At 43.5% G+C, this 22,281-nt stretch overlaps 1 protein-coding gene across 2 annotated transcripts in view; it reads left to right on the top strand.

Annotated features, from left to right (window-relative positions):
* Window positions 1–22,281, top strand: part of GLP1R (glucagon like peptide 1 receptor) — a 103,878-nt gene that overhangs the window by 47,762 nt on the left and 33,835 nt on the right. The window contains exons 4-8 of one of the 2 annotated variants that reach the window (XM_081904182.1): window positions 5,755–5,802; window positions 7,655–7,755; window positions 10,628–10,734; window positions 12,022–12,175; window positions 13,298–13,457. In XM_081904182.1, the coding sequence (XP_081760308.1) occupies window positions 5,755–5,802; window positions 7,655–7,755; window positions 10,628–10,734; window positions 12,022–12,175; window positions 13,298–13,457 (570 nt within the window). The remainder of the gene's footprint in view (window positions 1–5,754; window positions 5,803–7,654; window positions 7,756–10,627; window positions 10,735–12,021; window positions 12,176–13,297; window positions 13,458–22,281) is intronic. The other variant, XM_081904183.1, reaches the window with a different exon arrangement.

Here is a 22,281-nt window from a genome sequence, read left to right as displayed (position 1 = left end):
TCAGGGGCTTGGTTTTCGCAGGCTTTTGTTCTCCCTACAACCCCCTTTTGTACTTAAATAATAGCTACCTTGCTCTCCCGCTCCTTTTTTAAAAAATGAATATCTCTATGAAGCCTATAAACAGCTTTTAATTTATTGGAGATAACGTCCAACCTTATCAATATCCAGGATACTTTCATTTCTGCTCTTCCTCGAGTGAGTAGGAAGAATACTCAGGGGTTCACTTTTCAGGTCTTTTTAGGGGGGGGGGAGGTTTCCTGAGCTAAATGTAAAAAACTTGCCCAGTGGTAAATCATGCAGTGGTAAATTTACCTTCCCTTTTTCAACCATGCTGAGGCGATTTCTGGCATTCAGTGGAATCACTGCAACTGCAAAGGAGCATAAGAATATCGTGTCCTCAGGAAAATAGAGCTTTCTCTTTTAGAGAGGGTATCTATCTCTTGTTACTGTCACTGGGAATGTAATCTCATTTTTGTTACCATTTTATAATTTAAGCCCTGCTGCCAATAACACTGTGTAGACCAAGAAAGCTTGGAGTTGCTACGGTAATCCATTTTACATTTTATGACTCCTTCAGGGTCCTAATATTTATTGTCTAATGGCCCTAAATCCTCTTAAATAGAAAATCTTCCAGGGACGCAAGTTCCAAACAAGAGTTATAGGTGCAGTAACCACATTTGTTTTTCTTATGCCCTCTGGAGTACACAGGGTTTTGCTGCAGACTGGTGCAGCATAGTTATGCCTCAGGAACACTGATACGACGTGTCCATATGGCTTGGTCATAAGAGCCAGGGGCAAGAATGTGTTGCTTCAAACTATAGCCTTACTTCTGAACAAAATGCATGGCAGGTCAAGGCTTTACTAGATGTACAGGATGCAAGTAGCGCAGTTGTTTCAACTGGGTGTTTAGTGAAGCATTCCTGCAGTACAAAGGTAATTTTGATTCTAACCCATTTAATTATTCTTATTTTTCTGAACTGTGTCCACAGGACTTATTATTGTGGATTGAGGGAAGGAGACATGGTGATATACTAGTTGCACAGTTATCTAGTTCCAAAGAAAGCGTTGGTGGATGGGGTTGCTTTTGAACATTTGAAGCTGCTAGGTGAGATCGTACAGGGATTTGGAGTGTGGTGTTATCAATGAGTTCTACCTGAGAAAGCAGGTAGTTAGCTTGATCGAGACCCAGGTGGCTTGTTTGACTTGGAGTGACTCTTCCCATCTTCAGCTGCTTCACCAGCTATGACGGCTCCTGGTTGAGGATAGCCTGGCCACAGTGGTCCATGATCTGGGACCCCCCAACTGGGTTACAATCATGCATTGTGCATGGAGCTGTGCTTGAAGACAACTCAGAAGCTTCAGTTAGTGCAGAACACAGCAGCCACATCTGGTGGGGCTGGATAGGATGTTTTTTACACTGATCCCTAGGAGGCTGCGCTGCCTGCCTGTTTGCTTCCAGGCCCAATTGAAGATGTTGGTTTCCACCTTTTAGTGTCCTGAACAACTTCAAGGCCCAAATACCTTGTCTCCCGTATACCTACCTGCCCATGTCTTAAGATCTGCTGCTTGAAGTGCAATAGGTTTTTGCATGTTATGTGTCAACAAGGGAGAGAGCTTTCTCTGTTATGGTGCCCCAACAGGAAACTATCTTTGTTAGCTTTTTGGTGCCAAGTTAAAAAAACACAAAAAACTGTTTGCCCAGACTTCTGTCCCATTTTTTAAATCCATCCTGTTGTGCATCACTGCATTTTAAAGTTGATTTGATAGTTTTACAGCTGTATGACAGTTTTGGTCTTGTTTTGTACATTGGCCTGATACCTATTTGATGAACAGTGGTTTTCATATATTTTAATAAATTAAATGAAACAGCCATTGGGTTCCCTGATCCCACTTACTGCCTAAGCCTTTACTATATGGCACAGGATAGATGAACTACATCACCTTTTCTTTTTATGTAAGCCCCCATATTAAGTTTGTTTATTTATATATATACACCATCCTTTTGCAAAACATCAGGGCAGTGTACAACTACAGAAAAACATTTAAAAGCAATACAAGCTAGACATTCCTGCATGTTATGTCCTATGAGTGTGGAGATGGAGTTGAGAGCCAAACTCCATGTAATTACATTTAAGGTGCTTGACATCACTACCATGATACGCTTGCAGACTTGGTTAGACAGAGACCGAGAAGGCTTATTTTGCTCCCAGTGGTCTGCCATGCATAGCTGGCATGCTGCGCTTAGTTTGGTGAACCAGATTATTCTGTGTTATGTTAAATAAAGTAAAGATTTGGTTTGAAGCATGGAGCTTGGGCACCCGACACGCTTGAGTTGAATTATCAGCATAGATGAGTATCTCAGCATGTTTCTCATATTTTAAATGGTACTAATATAAGTCTGCCTGAGAAGGTAAATGTTGCAAAGAAGATAAAGAACATAAAATATGTAAATACTTTATAAATTATTAATAATTTCATTTCTGCAAAATAGTCTTAAGTTGCAAAGTGCTAAGCTTGTGAAATGGAGTCATTTGCCTCTCATCAAGCACACAGGCTGTTTAATTTTGCACAATGACTCATATTTGCATTGTTACCCTTTCACATTCCTGCATTTTATTGACGATGATCCTCCAGGGAGCTTTTCTGTTATAGGCCAAATGGTCCCCAAGAGGCACAGGTCCCTACTACTTATTTTGAAAGTGCTGCAGATAAAAGTTTTATCCCCCAAACATGTTCCAAATGTTGACTTTTAGAATTTCTATTCATCACCTTAAATTTTATTTGAGCGAGAGCAAAATCCTTAATGGCGTCATGTTTATGAGGGAACCCACTTTTTATAGCTTTTCCTTGAAGATAATGACAGCAGATTCTGGCTTACTTCCAGAGTCATTTTACACTTCTGGGGCTAATTTACTTTGCTTCCTGACAATTGGAGTAACCTGAAGTGAGTTAGGGAAGAGCAGGAACAAGTGCTCAATCAGCATAATTGCTTTTGCAAGAAGCAACCTGGCATTGCATATGTGAAAGCAGCTTGATTATCACCATCCCTGGAGTCAAATTAAGCAAGGGGAAAGTCCCTATTGAGTGAATACAAATGCAGAGCCTTCTTTGAACTTGTGTTCTCCTACAATGTGCTGGGTGGGCGAGAGTCGCTAGGCTGTGAACTGCAAATCAGCCATGAGTGCTCACTGGAAGGACAGATCCTGAAGCTGAGGCTCCAATACTTTGGCCACCTCATGAGAAGAGAAGACTCCCTGGAAAAGACCCTGATGTTGGGAAAGATGGAGGGCACAAGGAGAAGGGGATGACAGAGGACGAGATGGTTGGACAGTGTTCTTGAAGCTACTAACATGAGTTTCACCATACCGCGGGAGGCAGTGGAAGACAGGAGTGCCTGGTGTGCTCTGGTCCATGGGGTCATGAAGAGTCGGACATGACTAAACAACTAAACAACAACAACACCACAAATTTAATAAACAACAGCAACCACCCTATTTGGATTTAGACACAGGAAGGAACCCACTTTCTGCGCATTTTGATTTTAAAAAATGGGAAATAAGTAGAAACTAACTGGATAGTAATCTCCAGAGATTGAATGCTTTGGAACAGGTGGTTAAGAAGATGGAGTTGCCGGATATGTTGAAGCCTCCCTGAGGAATCCTGCTTTAGAAGAGAGATCCAAGGGAAGATACTGTTAAGGAATTTGGGTTGGGCTGGGTGTCATCTTGGGATCCTCTTCAACCCTGTGATTCTAGAGATGAAAGACTGGGATATGGAGAAGGGGAGGACTGCTAATATGGGCAGACTAGTTCTTGGTCAAGTCTTCTCTTTTACAATATAGGCTAGGACAATATGTTTACATTGGAACCAAAGAGCTGGAAACATAAGTAAAGCAAAAGTGGCCATACATCTCTTCCTCCCTCACCTGGTTGGATGGATGTGATATCATTGAAGGATGCATGTCTGTGTGTGCAGATCTGGCAGTATAAAAGAACAGTAGACAACTGGTGCTGGTGACTTGCGGTCTGTGAAGATCCAAATGCTAAAGTGCTGGGGTTCCCCTAGAAATCTGATGGGAATCAATATCTTTTGGAGCTAATGCCCCATCTTATTCTCAGCCTGTATGTATAGCACTAAAATGTAATATATTTGCAGTGACGTAATTTAAAGGAATCCAATCAAAGGTACAGACTGAAACCTCTGAAATGTCTTCCTGCTTGTATATGGGGCATGTATAATGGTACCTTTACAGAAGTTCCACAGCAGTATAGCAACACAAAATAATGGTTTATTTCCATAATGGAAAAAATACTGTATCCATGAAATATTGCACTAACAGAGATGCCATGGCATAGGTCTTGTGTGACAACAGGAGTCAGATTCACTTGAATAAAAGTTTGATACTGAGTTCCACGTTGAATATTATCATTGTGCATTATACCTAACTCAGAAATGACTGTTCAGCTTCAATACTTTTTCCATGCCTATAGAAGAAATTTGAGATGAACACTACTGTGCTTAGTATTTACCTATAGAAGCTGGCTTCTTTCACATTGGTACAGGTGTGTTCTAAAGTGCTTCGTATTATTTTCAAGATCATTTTTAGAGGACTTTTAATAAATTATTCTGCCATCGTTGTGCAAAGGGAACTAAGGGTAGAAATAAAAGGTAGTTGTAGACTATTTTTGTTGTTCTCCATGGGGAGACAGACTACAAGTTTTTATGAATAGAAACTTGCTTTGCCCACGAAACAAAGGTTGCTGAAAGCTGATGTGCTGCCTGTGTGATTGATAAATTTAGGTTGTGCTGGTTGAGTGGAACTGTTCAAAGAACAAAGTCTTGTGCTAGGATATATTATCTTTTGCCATCAAAGGGCAAACCACTCTGTCAAGGAGCAGCAAGTCAATCTACCACAGCAAATAATTTGGCTATTACTCATAAACAGCAGATTCACCACTGCCTTCTGGAAAAAAACTGTTACCTTTTCCAGAACATTTCCCCTGTCGAGAATTAAGAAGAGTTATTAAATTTGGGACAACTTACAATGCTCAACACGTGTGCAGAGCGCACTGAGGGGAAACTCTACTCTCTGCCTCCTCTCCCTCAGCTTGTCTTTCCCTGTCTGGGTAAAATGTGATAGGCTAGGACATGATGTAATTTGTTTCAAAGATAAATTATGTGGCAATTTATTCCAAAGGACAATTGGGTGACTAATCTTCCACCATTCCTGACACACAGCTGTAGTAAAATGCAGATCAGGTTGGTTGTTTTAAAGGGGGAAGCATTTAATTTGTTTTTTTATTTCCAGCATAAGTGAGCTAGCTAATGAAATATTTGTGAGCCTCCTGGCATGTGATAACATATTTCCTATATCTAAAAGTGTTTTGCCAGATGTAGTATTTGATTTGATTTACAAGCTCATCCAAGAACAAGATAAATGATGACATTAACTCCAGTTCTAACTATTGGCCTCCCCTTTCAGTCTTTTATCAGCAAACAGGGACTGTTTGGATTCTGGGCACCAATCCATATCTTTAAACATTTAATACTAATAAGGTGTAATTGACATGGAATTCAAGCAAACAGGCTCTATTAAGGCTATTGCTTCTAAGAAACTAACTTTTTGTGTGAAAGCATCTTACACAGAATGTGAAATAAATCAAAGCCCTGGCCTAATTGTGCAGCTTTACAGCATCATTTTTAGAATATTGGTCTCTTTTGTGTAAGCTTTAAATGCTTATTGATTTCTTCCAGTTCGAGGCAACTTCCATGGAAAAATAAGATCCCACATGAAGAAGCAAGGTGATGGCAGTTGGACATTAACATAAAGCTGTTTTGATCAAAGCAGCACAAAGCTGGTGCAGCACATTGTCTCACCTTTAAAAGCACTTTCATAAAGACAAGTATACGCTGTGTCACTTTGTAGAACTCTATGACCTGTGTGCGACGTTGTTTTTTTTGTCTTTGTTGCACCTTATGAAACACATCCTTGCCATTGCAACCTAATACAGCATTCAGACATGCCTTTTGAATTCCTGTGTTCTAGATAACTCCCGTCTTGTTAAATCCTGGCCACTTTTGACATGCCAAAACCAACTCAGCATGAGTTTGGCAGACTGGCGGGAGGTTTCTGTCCCCTCCCCACAAAACACAGAAGACTCTGGTGACTGGTGAAATTCAGGGCATTCGTTTTAAAGCAAAAAACAATTGTTTTTAGGTGTTTTGCACAAATGTAAAATGTATTTAAATACAAGCTAAAGAAATGTGTATTTTAAAATAAAGACGTAGTCATAGCATAGAAAATAGTATCAAATGAATTATTATTGGCTGGAACCAGAGTTGCACTTAGCAGAGTTCCTGAGGAGGTGATTTTTTTTCTCCAAGGGGTTGGGGGCCACAGGAATTGCACAGGGGAATTGGGGAAGATTACTTCTTCCTCTAGTGAGGAGTCATTGCTGGATCCTAGTGCCTTCCATGAATGGAAGGAGTCCTTTCATTTGTGGTTCAGTCAATCTAGATAAACATTTTGATTTACTGATTCAGATTTCTGAAGCTTCTGTGGAATGTCTGGGCTTGTATGAATGCAAAACTTGCATATTCCTGGCCAAAGGGGGATTTCAACTGGGAGAAACATTAACAGTTTTTTATGAATAGTGGTATATAAATATTTTTATAAATAAAAATAAATGAACTTCAAATTCTGGTACTGCCACTTTTAAAAAGTAAACTCTTAAGTTTTCTTAAGTAAATTATCTGAGATTATTTCTGTGTTTACTATGGCAGCAACAAACTTTAGTATCTTTTGGTTACCTATTGGCTTCTGAGTGTGCCTTGTTCATTGTCCATAGAGAACAGTAGGCACCAGATCATTTAGACTGTAACTTATTTACTGACATGGATGCCAACCAAATGCTAATTTCTATCAAGTGGGATGTAAATTATTCTAAGAGAAAAGCCATGTGGTTCAGGAAATAGGTTCACTCTCAAGTTACAGAGATCAGATCCATGGAGTTGTCACTTGCCAATTTTCTGAAAAATGTACAATGAACTTGGTTCGCTTTTCTAGTAGAAAAACAATCAGTGTCAAAATTCATTAAACTTGAAGCCACAGAGGCTGGGTTCAGATGTAAAGCAAATCCATGGTTTGTGCAAACCATTGTTAAGAACCATATCATTGTTTGACCATCTACATGTATAACAGACAACCAGTGCTTGTCTGCTTTTGTTTCCCATCTATTCAGGACCCAGCTTAATAAGTCCACTTGAATCTCTAAGAAGGGAGGAGAGATGAGGCACAACAGACACAAGGCTTGTTCATATCTCAGCTTGATAAGCCAAGATATATGTTTGTGAAAACCGAGCCATTAAAAGAAACCATAGTTTACCTAAACAAGCCATGGTTTCATGTTACATTTTTGTAACATGAGATGTAACATGAGATATGTAACATGATACAGATATGTAACATGAGAATCCTAAAATGTCTTAGAAGCGCTTGAACTGCTTCTACGTCAGTACTATGGTTAAGTATACATTACTGAAAGCTGTCAGGGGGAAGTACCACACTTTCTGCTGGTTGATACTAATAATGGGTTAGATTTTGCTTTTGATTTATGTCATCTTCCATCATTATGCGCTTTCTGGTCTTGGATAGGGCAAGTTTACCGCTTCTGCACACTGGAGGGCACGTGGCTGCTTGAGGAAAATTCCACCATTCCATGGAGGAACATATCTGAGTGTATGGCTACTGATGAAGTAAGTGCCTAAGATTTTGCTGGAATAATCACTAGCCTGTATGCCACATCCTCTATCTCCAGAGACTGTTACAGCAGTAGTAATGGTAGTGATGTTTTTTAGATGTAAGTTTTCTGTTAGGTAATAAAGCATGCTACCTGCTGCTGGTCGCTCAAATTCAGATTGTTTCAAAACTTCAGTGGAATTGAAACAAGTAGCATGGGCATGGCATTCTTTGGTCCCAATGTTTATTGGGACTGATACTAATTATTGCAACCAGTATAGAAGCTGCAAATGTTGAAGGAAATTGCTTGCATGTGTGACCATAGGGGGGAGAAAACAAGAAAATACACTGACAATGTGGTACAATTTCTAGTGGGTTCTCCCTTTACAAGATACTTGTGAAAGGCAATGGGAAATGGATGGGGTTGCAAAACTCATCTTTTTAGCAGTTTTGTATTTTCATTTACATTGCCTTTGGCTGGGCTGTACTGACTTAGACTATTTTAATAACCACGTGGACTTGTTTGGAGGAACTCTGTGAACACGCATCAGCTTAAACCATGGGTAGGCAAACTAAGGCCTGGGGCCTGGATCCGGCCCAATCGCCTTCTAAATCCAGCCTGCAGACGGTCCAGAAATCAGTGTGTTTTTACATGAGTAGAATGTGTCCTTTTATTTAAAATGCATCTCTGGGTTATTTGTGGGGCATAGGAATTCATTCACCCTCCCAAACAAAAATATAGTCTGGCCCCCCACAAGGTGTGAGGGACAATGGATCAGCCCCCTGCTGAAAAAGTTTGCTGACTCCTGCCTTAAACCAAAGGATTTCAGTGCTCAGAGGTTTCTGATGTAGTCTGTGTTGCCCCACAAAGTTTTGCAACAAGCCAAAGGACTTGCAAGCAATTTGTTGGAAACTTAAGACTTTAGAAAGCTGAATGCAAAGCTGTGTAAATGTTACTCATCACATGAAATTAATTGGGGGCAGTCCGGTGGAAGTCAGACTACCATAATTACTATTGAACATAAATATAACTCTTTAGAGTTTGCAGCACAGTAATCTTCACAGCAACTCTCTGGAGGGAAGGTTAGATTGGGCTGAGGTTAAGAGATGGAGGGTTGCTTAGAACCACCTTGTGATCCTCCACAACAAAAGTGAGATTGGTAGTGGTGATTTGCAAGCTCATTTTAGACATCATGCTACATCAGCTTTTGGCTAAAATTGTTTACTGTAGGGGTGAGCTGCATGCTCTCAGGGATAATCTGCTGGAGGCCAGAAACAAACATTATAAGGGTCACTTTTCTTTCTTTCTGACATTCCCTTCTCTCTTTCTCCCCATGCATTGGGCTGCTGGGGGAGAGCTAAGCCATTTCTACTGCAGGTACTGCAGGTCTGAAGGGCTTTTGTCCCTCCTCCTCCCTCCAGTTCTCCAAATGTTTAAACTCCCATTCTCTCTCCCCCCCACTACCTTCCTGTCCACCTCTCCCTCTGGGCTCTTCCAGCCAGCATGAAATTTGACTAAGGGTCACATGTTACCGACTGCGGTCTACATTGCCATGTTACGATTATTCAGCAGAAGTGGGAAGAATACAAATAGAGAACAGGGCAGGAGAGAAATTCTGCAAGTTTGAAGTGAGGTTAATTAAAATGCAGGAAATCCCCAAGCTTGCTTCCCCATCTATTTTCTCATTCTTTTGAATGCCTGTGACATAGCTGAAGATGATGTTCGGAGAAGCTGAATTGCTGTATTACAAACCACATGCAGGGACATTTTTTGTCTCCATTGGCTGTTTAAAAGATTATTTCACAGTTGTGTAGAAAGCTGCCAACAAGACAGATGCTTAACGACAGTGCTTGGTCGTTTGGCACCTGTCTCATTTCCATAAAATAGAGTGCTTTGGGGGGTAATGATTTAGAAACCCTGAATACTGTGTTGTGTCCTGAAATGTGAATACTGATTTTTATTTTCAATTTTCGACAACCCCACCAACTTATTCTCACACTGTTTAGAGCCATAGATAAAAATAGAACTCAGAACAACCTTTAGATTTGGGTAGGGTGAAGGTCATCATGTGGCTTGGCTGTAGCTGTCCTTGAGCAAGAAATCCAACTGGAAAGATTGAAGCTCAGAGGAATGGTCACAGACTAACAATTGGTCCAGGCAGAGCTCATTAAAATAAATGGAGGTTCTGCCAGTGACTTATGAATTTCACCTATAGTTCTGCTGCTCCTGTCTTAAGTTTATGCCCTTTGTAATTTCAAACTAACTCCATGCATTGGTTATTAATTTAAAGTTGGCTGACGCATGTAGTTACTGCTCTCCCTTCTGTTCTGAATTCTTCTTTCCTTTTCCAAATTAGTCTTCCCTTTAAAAACAGCAACACCCCTCCACACAATCCAAATCACTCAGAAGACATTTGGGTGGCATATCTCATATACCACCAGCTCATGTGGTCCTGGAGAATTTCCCCTTTCCTGTGTGAGAGGAGGCAGCACTCGGTTTGTACAGAGGACAAAACACCACTCCAGTATCAAGATACAAAATATAAGGGCCAAATTAGGCTCAATAGCAGACTTCCATATTTGGGTTTGAGTTTCATTTTATTATTTTCATGTAATGAGTTTTTAAGCTTTCAGGATAAGTTATGCTCCCAGGGCACATCGTCCTGAACAAAAAAAATCCAATGGTTTTGGGATTCCTGATATATTGGACTTGATGTTTGTGATCTGTACTACTTATGTTTTTGTATAAGATTGTTGGCTTTGCGGTTCTGTTTATTCACTCAACTATGCCTTGAGTTGACCATCTGCTCATCTTAGAGGCTTTTGAGGAAGCTGGGTTCGTCCAATAACTATATCATTCCATTGTGTTCTTATGTTATCTTCTTTTAGGACTCACCAGAAGGCCACATGCTATTCCTTTCTGCCATCTACACCACTGGATATGCTCTTTCCTTCTCGGCCCTTGTCATAGCCACTGGCATCCTCCTGGGATTCAGGTAACCTTGATATGCCTACAAAGAGGCATGAACTCCAAATTGTAAATAGCATTTGACTAGTACTTGTATGCACTAATGGTGCCTGTTGCAAAATTTCAAAAACCTCAAACCTTTAAATGCAATAAAATGGGAAGTCAAAGGCAGCATAAAGGTGAGCTTCACATAAACGGTGGAAGAGTTTAAAGAGTTTGTTGTAAACTATTACATACATATAGTGGGGAAACTGCAGTGCAAGAAGAGAGTGCCCAAGTTCACTGTGTTATATAACCAGTAGTGATAATATTTTGCCTTCATCAGTCAGAACCATACTGGGCTATCGCTTGTTCTTGGTGTGCTGTACATCAGAAGCAGCTGATATTTGTGCTTAATAAAGAGACATAAACTCTCCTGCCCCCTCCCCCGAAGAGGTATTAGTTTGATGCTATAACAGATGTAAACTCTGAAATTACTATTAACTCAGATATGGCTGAACTATTGTGGAGGAACATTTTGCTTTGTATCATAGACAGAGCATTTTTATTTCGATGGAGGGACAAAACTGCCTTGCTCTACTGCACATATCTTTTCAGATGGGGTTTGTTATTAGGTGGCAGAAAGGCAAGGGAGAAGAAATGTTTGAGATTCTTGAATAAAGGATTGCTGTTACATTGATACTGGGTTCTAGCTACTGAGTTGAACTTTTTTCTTTTTGACAGGTTGTGATTTCTGTTCTCCTAGAGCATGACTGAGATTCATAATGAATGTTCATTGTTACTTATTGTGAGCCTAGAGGGGAAATCATGCTCCCACAACAGTCCATATAGTTCTTAAGTGGCATATCGGTATCGAGGCTTATCTTGCTTTTCAAACAATAGGTAGTAAATATCAGAACTTCTCTTGATGGAAGCCGATGCTTCTGCCACAGCCCCCTGCAGATTTTCCCAGTACACAGAAAGCTAAGGCATGCCTCACGAAATGCATTTCTTTATCTAAAGAGATTTGAAGATGTATAAAAAACTCTGTTCTTTAAATCCCTCTCCTGTGACCACTTTAGTAAAAATTCAAAATAGTTCTCTACTTCTACACATCTTTTTAGTCTAAATGTGGTTTGGAGCTTTTCGGGGTGAAAGCATTATAAGTTTTCCTTCGCCTTCAACATAAGAAGAAATCCCTGCAGCTCTTCCTGAATTATATGCCAAGTGACTCATTTGCCCACTTCAGTTTTGAGCGGAGTCCCCTTGTTGCCCTGTTTGACAATTGTTACAGCCTACACGTTTGAGTAACTTAAACATCATGATTATTTTTCAGGCATCTGCACTGCACCAGGAACTACATTCACTTGAACCTTTTCACCTCATTTATTCTCCGTGCTATATCCATCTTCATTAAAGACTCCGTGATAACTTGGATGTATAGGACAGCCCCTCGTGAACAGCAGTGGGAGAGTTTATTCTCTTATCAGGTAGGGGGATGAGGCCAAAACACCTTTAGTATCAGTGATCCTGTGACTCAATATATTTGTATTTCATTTGAAGGGAAAGGTGCCCTGGGTTGTCTTGTTAGATTTGCACGCTTCTAGAGGTTTGCTCTCAGTGCTAGTCTTCCAACTGTCACAATTTCAGTTGTGAATGATTTTTCTGATGCAGTTGAAGTCTCCCTTGGTGCTCTTGTTGTATAAAACCTTTCCTCTTTGCTCCATTTTATTTGTCATTTTCTTTCCCTGAGATGAGAAGGAAGCGACCAATTCTTTTTCTGACAAGTGTCTGTTGAACTATGTCTCTTTAGTTACTATTCCAATATCCCAACAAACATCTAGAAATATTACCTCAAAAAACCAAAGACTACGTAGGGAAAGATACCAAAGTTTTCCCAAAGCAGAAGGTCTGGGATTCCTGAACAGTTCTCCCATTATTATACTTGGTAAACAATTCCACTTTGGTTTGATATTTGAACTGTGTCACCCCAAAAAGTGGGAATTCAGTCGTCTCTGTTCCCTGATTTTGTGAGGACTGACCATCCCTGCTTTTACACTGATTGGTAGCTGTGAGAAATGGCTTGGATCCTGAGAGACTCAAACAGTAGGAAGGTTGCCAAAGGGGACTTGCCTGCCTCCTGCACTCCCTGAAAGCCTCTCTGAAGAGTTGGAGAGACTATCTTGGATAGTGTGGGATGGGGCATGCAACGAGAAAAGAGGAAATTGCCCAAACTGAGCAGAGGTCTCTTATACAGGTGGGCTTCCACTTGAACAAGGTGCCTCTGTCTAATTTTAGATGACTTCCTCACCAGCCCATCCTGCCATGTTTAACAGGGGCCTCTGACCCTCTGAATAAGCTTTTCATAGACAGATACATAGGTATATGTTCACACATACTTAGGGGATGTGGTGGAAAAGCTATTCTGTTGAATTTGTTCTTTTTTGTTCAAAATACAATTGACACTCTCAGAAGGTTTTTTTTAAATGCCGTTTCTAGCCAAGTACTGGCTGGGGGAATCTGGTATCTGTCGTGTCACATGCACTCCTGCTTTTGCTTAATTGTCTTTCACAATGCATCCTGTATTTGCTAATTTCTCTGTTCTGTTTCAGGAGTCACTTAGTTGTCGCTTGGTCTTTGTGATGATGCAGTATTGTGTGATTGCCAACTACTATTGGCTGTTGGTGGAGGGAATGTACTTGTATACGCTGCTAGCATTATCTGTTTTTTCTGAGCAGAGAATCTTTCGGCTCTACCTTTTCGTTGGCTGGGGTAAGTGAGTCTCTCCTCCCTCCCCACCCGCCACCGTTTTTAATGAAAAAGTGCATTTCTCTGCTTGAGTGCCCTAGGATAAATGAAATTGAAGCAGGAGCAGGGGTAGCATTGTCTTTTGCAGTAAAATAAGTACTAACCATTTGATCTACTTTCTTTTCTCTTTTTTGCTGCTAAACTCAGATGCATCTTTAAGACAACAACATAGCCATCGTTTTTATACTTCTGTTAGGATCTTCTTCTGCTAGGCTTGCTACTCTACCACCCATCAGTAGTGAGGATGGTCTTCTTTTAAGAAGCATGCAAAGGGGCATGGATGAAGCTGCTCTCATGTGGGCCACAATGATAGCCTTTCTTGTAGAGTACGTGGCATGCTCTAGCTATGCCTTTACTTTCAGAGAGAAAATAATAGGATTCTTTGTGGAAGAGAGTGCTCAGCTGAGCATTTCACAATACTCATTTCCAAGGGAGTGTATGAAGACCAGCAAACCAAATCTCTATTAACCGCACTATGATTTTGCCAACCAATTGTAGTTCAAGTGGCTTTTGCCATGAAAAGGCTATCTGCCTGGTAGTTATATACATTGCAAAATTGGGACTGACCAGGCAAGAAATGTATCACATATATCAGGCACATTCTTAATATCTGCTTGTCAAACTATTATGAAGTCTCTGTGATAAATTATCCATTAACCTTTGGAATTCTTGAAATGTGATTATTATAATAGTGATGCTTAACACAGAGCTCAGTCGCAAATGCAAAACTTTGGTAATAATCTTGCTGCTTTATTTTAACGTTCCTAGCATTTGTGGTCATGCCAGCAATGTTTGCTAACAGCTCTGGAAACAGAAGGCAGTGCTTAAAAAACAGGACTTCCTGTGCTTCTTTCATATCTCTCCCCCCCCCCCCATCCTGAACCTGATCAATAATTTCATAAAGCATCCAATTGCTTGCTACTAGATTGAATTAGGAAAAATAAGGACAGTGTCTGCTAATTTTTCTTATTTGTATCATTCTAGCTTATACCGTGTTGATTCTAGTTTATACTGTGACACCAATTTTCTGCATGGCTACTTAAATGTTTTAAATGTATTTTGACTGAATCATATGTATGAAATAATCAATACACATTGAAGATTATGTTGAACAATAAGCCACATAGGGTTACCATGTGTCCTCTTTTTCCAGGATACATCTTCTCTTTCAGGGGTAAAATTTGAGACAGATTGCATTTATTTGCTTTGAATGACCGTCATAGCGTCCTCTTTTTTTGCTCTTCAAAATATGGCAACCCTATTATAGTGGAGGAAATGTTTATATTTACTATTGTCCTTTTTTAGAATGCTTTGAGAGGCTGGAGACTTAGAAGGTTAGATTGCATTTTAGACTTTGCAGTTATAAGTGCTTTTATTACAGAGCACCCTTTTCTTTGTGTTCTCATTTGGTTTGGTTTTGAAAGTATAAATAGTGGGATGTTGTTAAAGTTCTTGGTTTATCCAACTGTGTGTTTCATGATGTTTAGATATTTTGCAACACACACAGTGTATACAAAACAAAAAAACACAAATCAGTTTAGCAGCATGCAAGACAACATACATAAGCAGAGCCTCCTGAAACTTGCTATTCCAGAGTAATGCCCACTTTTCAATAAATGTATTTCATAGAATTGTGAGTTGGAAGGGACCCCGAGGGTCATCTGGTCCAATCCTCTGCAAGGCAGGAATCTCAACTAGAACATACCTGTAAAGAGTCAGTGTGGTGTAGTGGTAAAGAGCGGTAGATTCGTAATCTGGGGAACCGGGTTCGTGTCTCTGCTCCTCCACATGCAGCTGCTGGGTGACCTTGGGCCAGTCACACTTCTCTGAAGTCTCTCAGCCCCACTCACCTCACAGAGTGTTTGTTGTGGGGGAGGAAGGGAAAGGAGAACGTTAGCTGCTTTGAGACTCCTTCGGGTAGTGATAAAGCGGGATATCAAATCCAAACTCTTCTAAATGACAAACAGTCAATCCAACCTCTGCTTAAAAACCTCCAAGGAAGGAGAATCCACCACCTCTTGTGGGAGTGTGGTCCACTGTCAAACAGCTCTTACTGTCAGAAAGTTCTTTCTGATGTTTAGTTGGAATCTCTTTTATTGTAACTTGAATCCATTGGTTCAGGTCCTAGCCTCCAGAACAGGAGAAAACCAGCTTGCTCCATCTTCCATGTGACAGCCCTTTATATATATGAGGATGATTGCCACATCTCCCCTGTCTCCTCTGTACCAGGCTAAACATAGTCAGTTCTCTCAACTGTTCCTCATAAGGCTTGGTTTCCAGACCCTTGATCATCTGGGTGACCCTCCTCCTGCGTTCCAGCTTGTCAGTATCCTTCTTAAACTGTAGCACCCAGAACTGGACACGGTACTCAGGTTGTGGTCCGACCAAGGAAGAATAGAGTGGAACTATTACTTTCCTTGATCATGAAACTATACCTGTGTTAGTTTGGTGTCATCTGTAAATTTCTTGAACCTTCAGTACTTCACCCCACTTGTCACTTTTTTCCAGGATGACGAGGAACCATTAGTGAGCACTCTTTGGGTTTGACGAGTTAACCAGCCACAAATCCACCTAACAGTTACCTTGTCCAGTCTACATCCAGCATGCATCCTTTCATAGTCAGGTCATTTAATCATAATTGCAACAGTTCATCTATGAATAACCAATCTGAGATTAAAGGAGCTGTATTGGTTCTTGCCCTACCGCCCAATTACATTCTCTGCATAACCTGGCAGCAGTGAGTAGATTAGCCACTTATCTCTGAATCAGTTTCATGAACCAGATTTTTAAAAATAATAAAACAATGCTACCTTTAGGTCATGTGGTATCATGTACAGTGGTGCCTCGCAAGACGAAAATAATCCGTTCTGCGAGTCTCTTCGTCTAGCGGTTTTTTCGTCTTGCGAAGCAAGCCCATTGACGGATTAGCGGATTAGCGCTATTAGCTGCTTTTAGCATCTTATCGGCTTAGCGGATAAGCGGCTTAGAAAAAGGGGGGGAGGAAAAAACCCCCGCAGGAACTCGCAAGACATTTTCGTCTTGCGAAGCAAGCCCATAGGAAATTTGTTGTGCGAAGCACCTCCAAAACGGAAAACTCTTTCGTCTAGCGAGTTTTCCGCCTTGCGAGGCACCACTGTAGATTGTCATTTCAGTAATCGAGAATAGTTAGCATAGTTGTCCAAACATTTTGTATTGTTGAGATGTCTAGAATATATGGGGGATGGGGAACCAGCATGCATTGAGTTGCAACAACAATAGCAGATTAATACAGCTTAACCTACATGGTGTCCAATACCACTGAAATTGTATTTCACAGATATGTTGCATTTTTAATGCCTAAATTGCTTTGGCAAGTTTTTGCCCTTCTGCTGGTTCACCTTGTGGTCTGAACACTCTAGCAAATGAACTTATTGGCAAAATTCAAAATTCATACAAATGATCAGTTGTAAATTATTCACCTAGCTCTACCAAATGCACAGTGATATATTGATGATGAAAATATTGTGCTCTGTTGAAGCCAATAAATAAATATAAATAATAAAGAGCTCAGATAGATAGAAATGTCTAAAGCAATTCTGCTGGGGGTGTTCTAATGGCACTTTACAACCTACAAATTGTACAATTATTTAAAATCCTACAAAGCAGAGAGCTGACAAAATGTTTTACCCTTTATAAAAAAAATTGTCTGACTTTAGACATTTATCTGAATAAATGGAAATGGGGGGAATTAATAGTCTGTCCAAACCTAGACAGACCTAAAAATCCATATGAGGAATACAGCAGAGCTCTGTCTGTCTTGCTGCCTGAAATATTTCTGATTGCAGGCTCAACTTAGCAATACTTGAAGACAATGGTTGCAATGCGGGAAGGGATCCAATATGCACTCTGAGCAAATGCAGTCTAGTTCTCCTCTGAGAGCTGAGAACAGCACATTAAAATGGAGGTCTGTGTATGGGTTTAAAAGAGAGAATGTGAAATTATCCTTGTCTTCATGGGACGTTGAATCATGCCCAGTTACATATTTTTCTGTTCAGCAGTAGAGTTCTTGTGAATTTTTCTTACTATGATAGTGCTATAAAAATGTTTTCTTTCTCCAAACCTTTATTAGATATATTACAGATATAGACCATCTTAAAACGTCCATATACAAAAATTTCTCTCTCTTTCCCTGAATCTAATAGCTGAACTTGATTGGCTATTTTTTAAAAAATGCATCTTTCTTATCTCTACTTATTTTGTAGATGTGGAGGTTTTCTGCAGTTGGATTAAGGAATTGTGACTTGGTTCAAGGAAACAGTAGATTTTGTTCCTCTTTGTCAGAGCCACCCGTCTGGTCCCAGCTCACAAGAGACCCAACTCCAATCCGGTTTATTTACAGAAAGTCTTTATTGAAGATCATGGTTGCGTTTACACTCCATCTTTGTGACTCTACGTCTGTACCGTTAGATCGCTGAAGTACCCTCTGAATCTGTCCCACCTCGGCACCAATTTAAGAGGCTTGTGCTGGACCACCTCTTCCTCTCTTTCCTTTTCCGCAGAGTCTTTCTGCCCCCCTGGGTTCCCCCTCGCCGGGACTCGCCCGAGGCTGAATCCTCTGACGCCTCCGCCCCCCTCCTTCTCGCTTTGGGGCCGGGCTCCTCCCCAGGGCTCTCCTCACTTCCGCGCGCCTCTACATTTGAACTTGGCGCGCGTACGTTGCTTCTGACCTTTCTCTCGACCGCTACACTGCTCCCGGTGCTACTCTCCACCCCTTCCGGCTGAGCGTCCTGCTCCGATCTTCTCCCCCTGTCTCCTTCACGCTCTGCTCCCTCTGACACCCTGGTAACTCCACCCCCTTCACTCCGTTCCGGCTGAGAAGCTGGCTCCTGTGTCCTACTCCTACTGAGGCTTCTCCCTTCGCTCCCCTGTTCCTCCCTGCTTCCCCCTTGGCCCCCCTTTGGTCTGACCAGGGGGGCTCCCTTCTGGGAGTCCTCTGACTCACTGGACAAACTCATGGACGACCTTTGGTCATCGTCATCCTCCTCATCTCTCTGGGATTCTTCCCCCTCGCTCTCTGTCTCCTCCCCCATCTGCTCTTCTCTCCCTGAAACCCTGACATCCATCCCCCCCTCGAAGCCCCCCCTTCCCCCCTCCCGCTCGTCGGGTGCAGGTCGTGGAAGCTGCGGCTCTTCGGGGGTAGATTCGGGATACAGGTCGTCTACTTCAATGTCCTCTGCTGGCAGTTCTGTGTATGTGTGTTCGAACCCGGGTTCTTCACCCAACGCGGTCTCAGTCTCTTCACCCATTGCTACTTCGTCTGGTGCTGCCCTCCAAGGCCACTTCACCCACCTCTTACGCCAGTCCCCCTTTGGTTGCTCCTCCCACCAATCCGAAGGTATTGTGTCCACTCCCGAACACGATCCCCTGGGCGGGCTCGATTCGGGCGTTCCCTCCTCGGCGGAAGAAAAACCCCTGAACGTGGTATCTGACAATGTGGGCGTGAAAAGCCAGTCATCAAAGTACTCAGCTGGCATGGGTCTATGTGGGAAAAGCGCATGGAACTCATCCTTCAAAAGGGGTTCATCTAACGCGTAGCCTGGCACCCAACTATTGGCAGTGGCTGGGGTGCCCTCTCTGGCGAGAAAGTATTCAACTCCCTCTTCCCCCCATCTCGAGTCCAGTATCTCTGTGACCTCGTTGAGTGGTTCGGCCCTAGGCGACCCCCCCCCTCTTGGGTGACTCTTTGCGCGGATCTGGTACTGTGCCTGACTCTTGAAACCTGTGTGGGGCTTTGTAGGGAGTGAGCACCGACCTATGAAAGACCGGGTGCACTCTGGAGCCTTCTGGAAGGGCCAGGCGAAATGCTACAGGATTGATCCTAGCCTCAACCTGGTATGGTCCTAGCTGCCTGTGTTCTAGCTTCTTCTTGGCTAACGATCTGGCTGGCATCGCTTGGGCCGCTAACCATACCCAATTCCCCACCTGGATGTCCTCTCCCTCCCTTCTGTGCTTGTCCGCCTGCACCTTATAGGCCTGTTTGGCCAGCTCCAAATGTCTCCGCAGCTCCTCGTGCACCTCTTGCAACTCTGCTGCGAACTGGTCGGCCTCTTGAGGCACCTCCCCTCCCGGTGCCATAAGCCTCGGAAAGGTTCTGGGATGACGGCCATTGTTCGCGAAGAACGGCGTCACCCCCGTCGATGCGTGCTTCGTGTTGTTGTAGGCAAACTCAGCCATCGGCAGGTAGTCCACCCACGCTGCGGGTCGCTGATTGGCGTAACACCTCAGGTACTGCTGCATGATCGCGTTGACCCTCTCTGCTTGGCCGTTGGTCTGTGGATGTCTCGCCGACGCTAGGTCGATCTTGACATGCAGGATACCCAGAAGCTTCTGCCAGAAGTTGGAAACAAATTGGCGCCCCCTGTCGGACAGGACGGACTGCGGTAGTCCATGCACTCTGAACACGTGGTCGATGAAGAGTTTGGCGGTCTGTTCTGCCGTCGCCACCTTGGCACAAGGAATGAAGTGCGCCATCTTGGTGAACAAGTCCACAACCACCAGTACCGCCGTCTTGCCTCTGGAGCTGGGTAGGTCAGTAACAAAGTCCAGTGCTACCCTCTCCCACGGCTGCTGTGGCGTTTCCAGCGGTTCCAACAATCCCGCCGGCTTCTGGTGTACTGGTTTGGACCTCTGACAGGTGTCACACCTGGCGACGTAATCCGCCACCTCTCCCCGCATCTGGGGCCACCAAAAGTCCCTGGCCACTAATTCTAGTGTCTTCTCCTTGCCGAAGTGGCCCGCACTGGGAGCGTCGTGCAATTGCTGCAGAACCTTTGCGCGCAGTTCGTCGTTAGGCACGTAAAGGGCACCCTTGCGAGTTAAGAGCCCGTCCCGCAACTGGAACTCATCGCCGCTTTGCGACCCGTTGCGTAGCTCCTCCATCTTGGACTGTGCAAACTGATCCGCTTGCAACGCGCGTCGCACTGCGTCCAGGTCGACTGTGATGGCAGCGCACGCCCACGCCTGCGGTGCGAAAATGTGCTTCGCTGCAATTGGTGTCGTCTCCTCCAGGTATTGCGGTTTCCTGGATAGTGCGTCCGCTATAACATTTGAGTCCCCCGGGATGTATTCTATTTTGAAGTCGAAATCCGCAAAGAATTCTGCCCAGCGCATGTGTCTTTGGGTCTGCAGCTTTGCCGTTCGCCAATACTCTAAGTTCTTGTGATCCGTGCGGACCTGCACTGTGTGCTTGGCTCCTATGAGGAAGTGCCGCCACGCTTTGAAAGCTGCATGAATGGCCAACAGCTCCCTGTCCCATATGGTGTAGTTCCGCTCCGTCTTGCTGAGCTTCCGGGAGTAGAAGGCGCCCGGCCTCCAATTGCCGTGCGGATCCTCCTGCAGAAGGACGGCTCCCACCGCTCTGTCTGACGCGTCGGTTTCCACCCGCATGGGCCTGCCGGGATTCACGTGTAGTAGCTGCTCCTCGGAGGCGAAGAGGTTTTTAAGCTTCCGAAGAGAGCGCTCTGCCTGTTCCGTCCAAGCGAACTTCTTCTTCTTGGAACTGAGGGTGTCCGTGATTGCTGCCGTCTCCTTTGCAAAACCTCTGATGAATTTGCGATAAAAATTGGCAAATCCGATGAATCTCTGGACCTCCTTCCGATTGCGTGGGCTTTTCCAGTCCAACACCGCTTGGACCTTGACTCTATCCATAGCCAGCCCTTCGTCGGACAGCTTGTAGCCAAGGAAGTCCACCTCCGTCACATCAAACTGGCATTTCTCCAACTTGGCGTACAGCCTGTGCTCCTTCAACCTCTGTAGGACTTCCTTTACATCCTTCTCGTGAGCTTCCGGCGATTCCGAGAAGATCAGGATGTCGTCGAGAAAACATACACACTTCTTGTAGAGGAGTCCCGCCAACACGTGATGCATAAATGCTTGGAAAACGTGGCTGCCATTTTGGAGACCGAACGGCATAACTCTGTATTCATACGTGCCTAGAGGCGTGAACATGGCAGTCTTCCACTCATCGCCCTTCCGGATGCGGATGAGATTGTACGCTCCACGCAAATCCAACTTGGTGAAGATCTTACCCTTCCTAACGGTCGCTAGGAGGTCGTCAATCCTGGGCATGGGGAAGGCCTTGGGCTTAGTCAGCCTGTTGATGAACCGGTAGTCCACAACCAATCTTTTTTGGGGCGTGTCCTTCTTCTTCACAAAGAAAACAGGACTGCCTCCCACTGCTTTGGATTCCCGGATGAACCCACGCTGCAGATTATGCTCTATGAAGTCCCTGAGCTCTTGCATCTCGTCCTCAGACATGGAATACAGCTTTGCAGTTGGCAGCTGCGCCCCCGGCACCAGGTCGATCGCACAGTCGTAAGGCCTGTGAGGCGGCAACTGGTCAGCTTCTTTCTCGCAGAAAACCTCCAAGAATCCTTTGTACTTGTGAGGCACTGCCTGCACCATGCCCAGTTGCAGCTGCTGCTCGGCCCCCTCCTCCTGATTGGTCTGGATGCAATGCTGAGCACAATACGATGAGCAGAAGGTGATTTGCCGCTGGTACCACGCTACAGCGGGACTATGCCTCTCCAGCCAACTCATGCCCAACACAATGGGTGTGTCTGACAGGTGGGTGACATTGAAGCTAATGACTTCTCGATGATTTCCAATCTGCATCACCATGGGAGGCGTCTGCTGCACAACTTGCCCTCCCAGCAGTTTTCTGCCGTCCACTGTGACCACATTCAGAGGCGTCGTTGCAGGCAGGAGTGCTATGCTATGCTGCTTGACAAATTGTATCCCCACAAAATCC

This window comes from Podarcis melisellensis (genome assembly GCF_964234715.1).
Source record: "Podarcis melisellensis genome assembly, chromosome: 3".
Classification (NCBI taxonomy): Eukaryota; Metazoa; Chordata; class Lepidosauria; order Squamata; family Lacertidae; genus Podarcis; species Podarcis melisellensis.
This window is presented reverse-complemented; position numbering and strand designations above follow the sequence as displayed.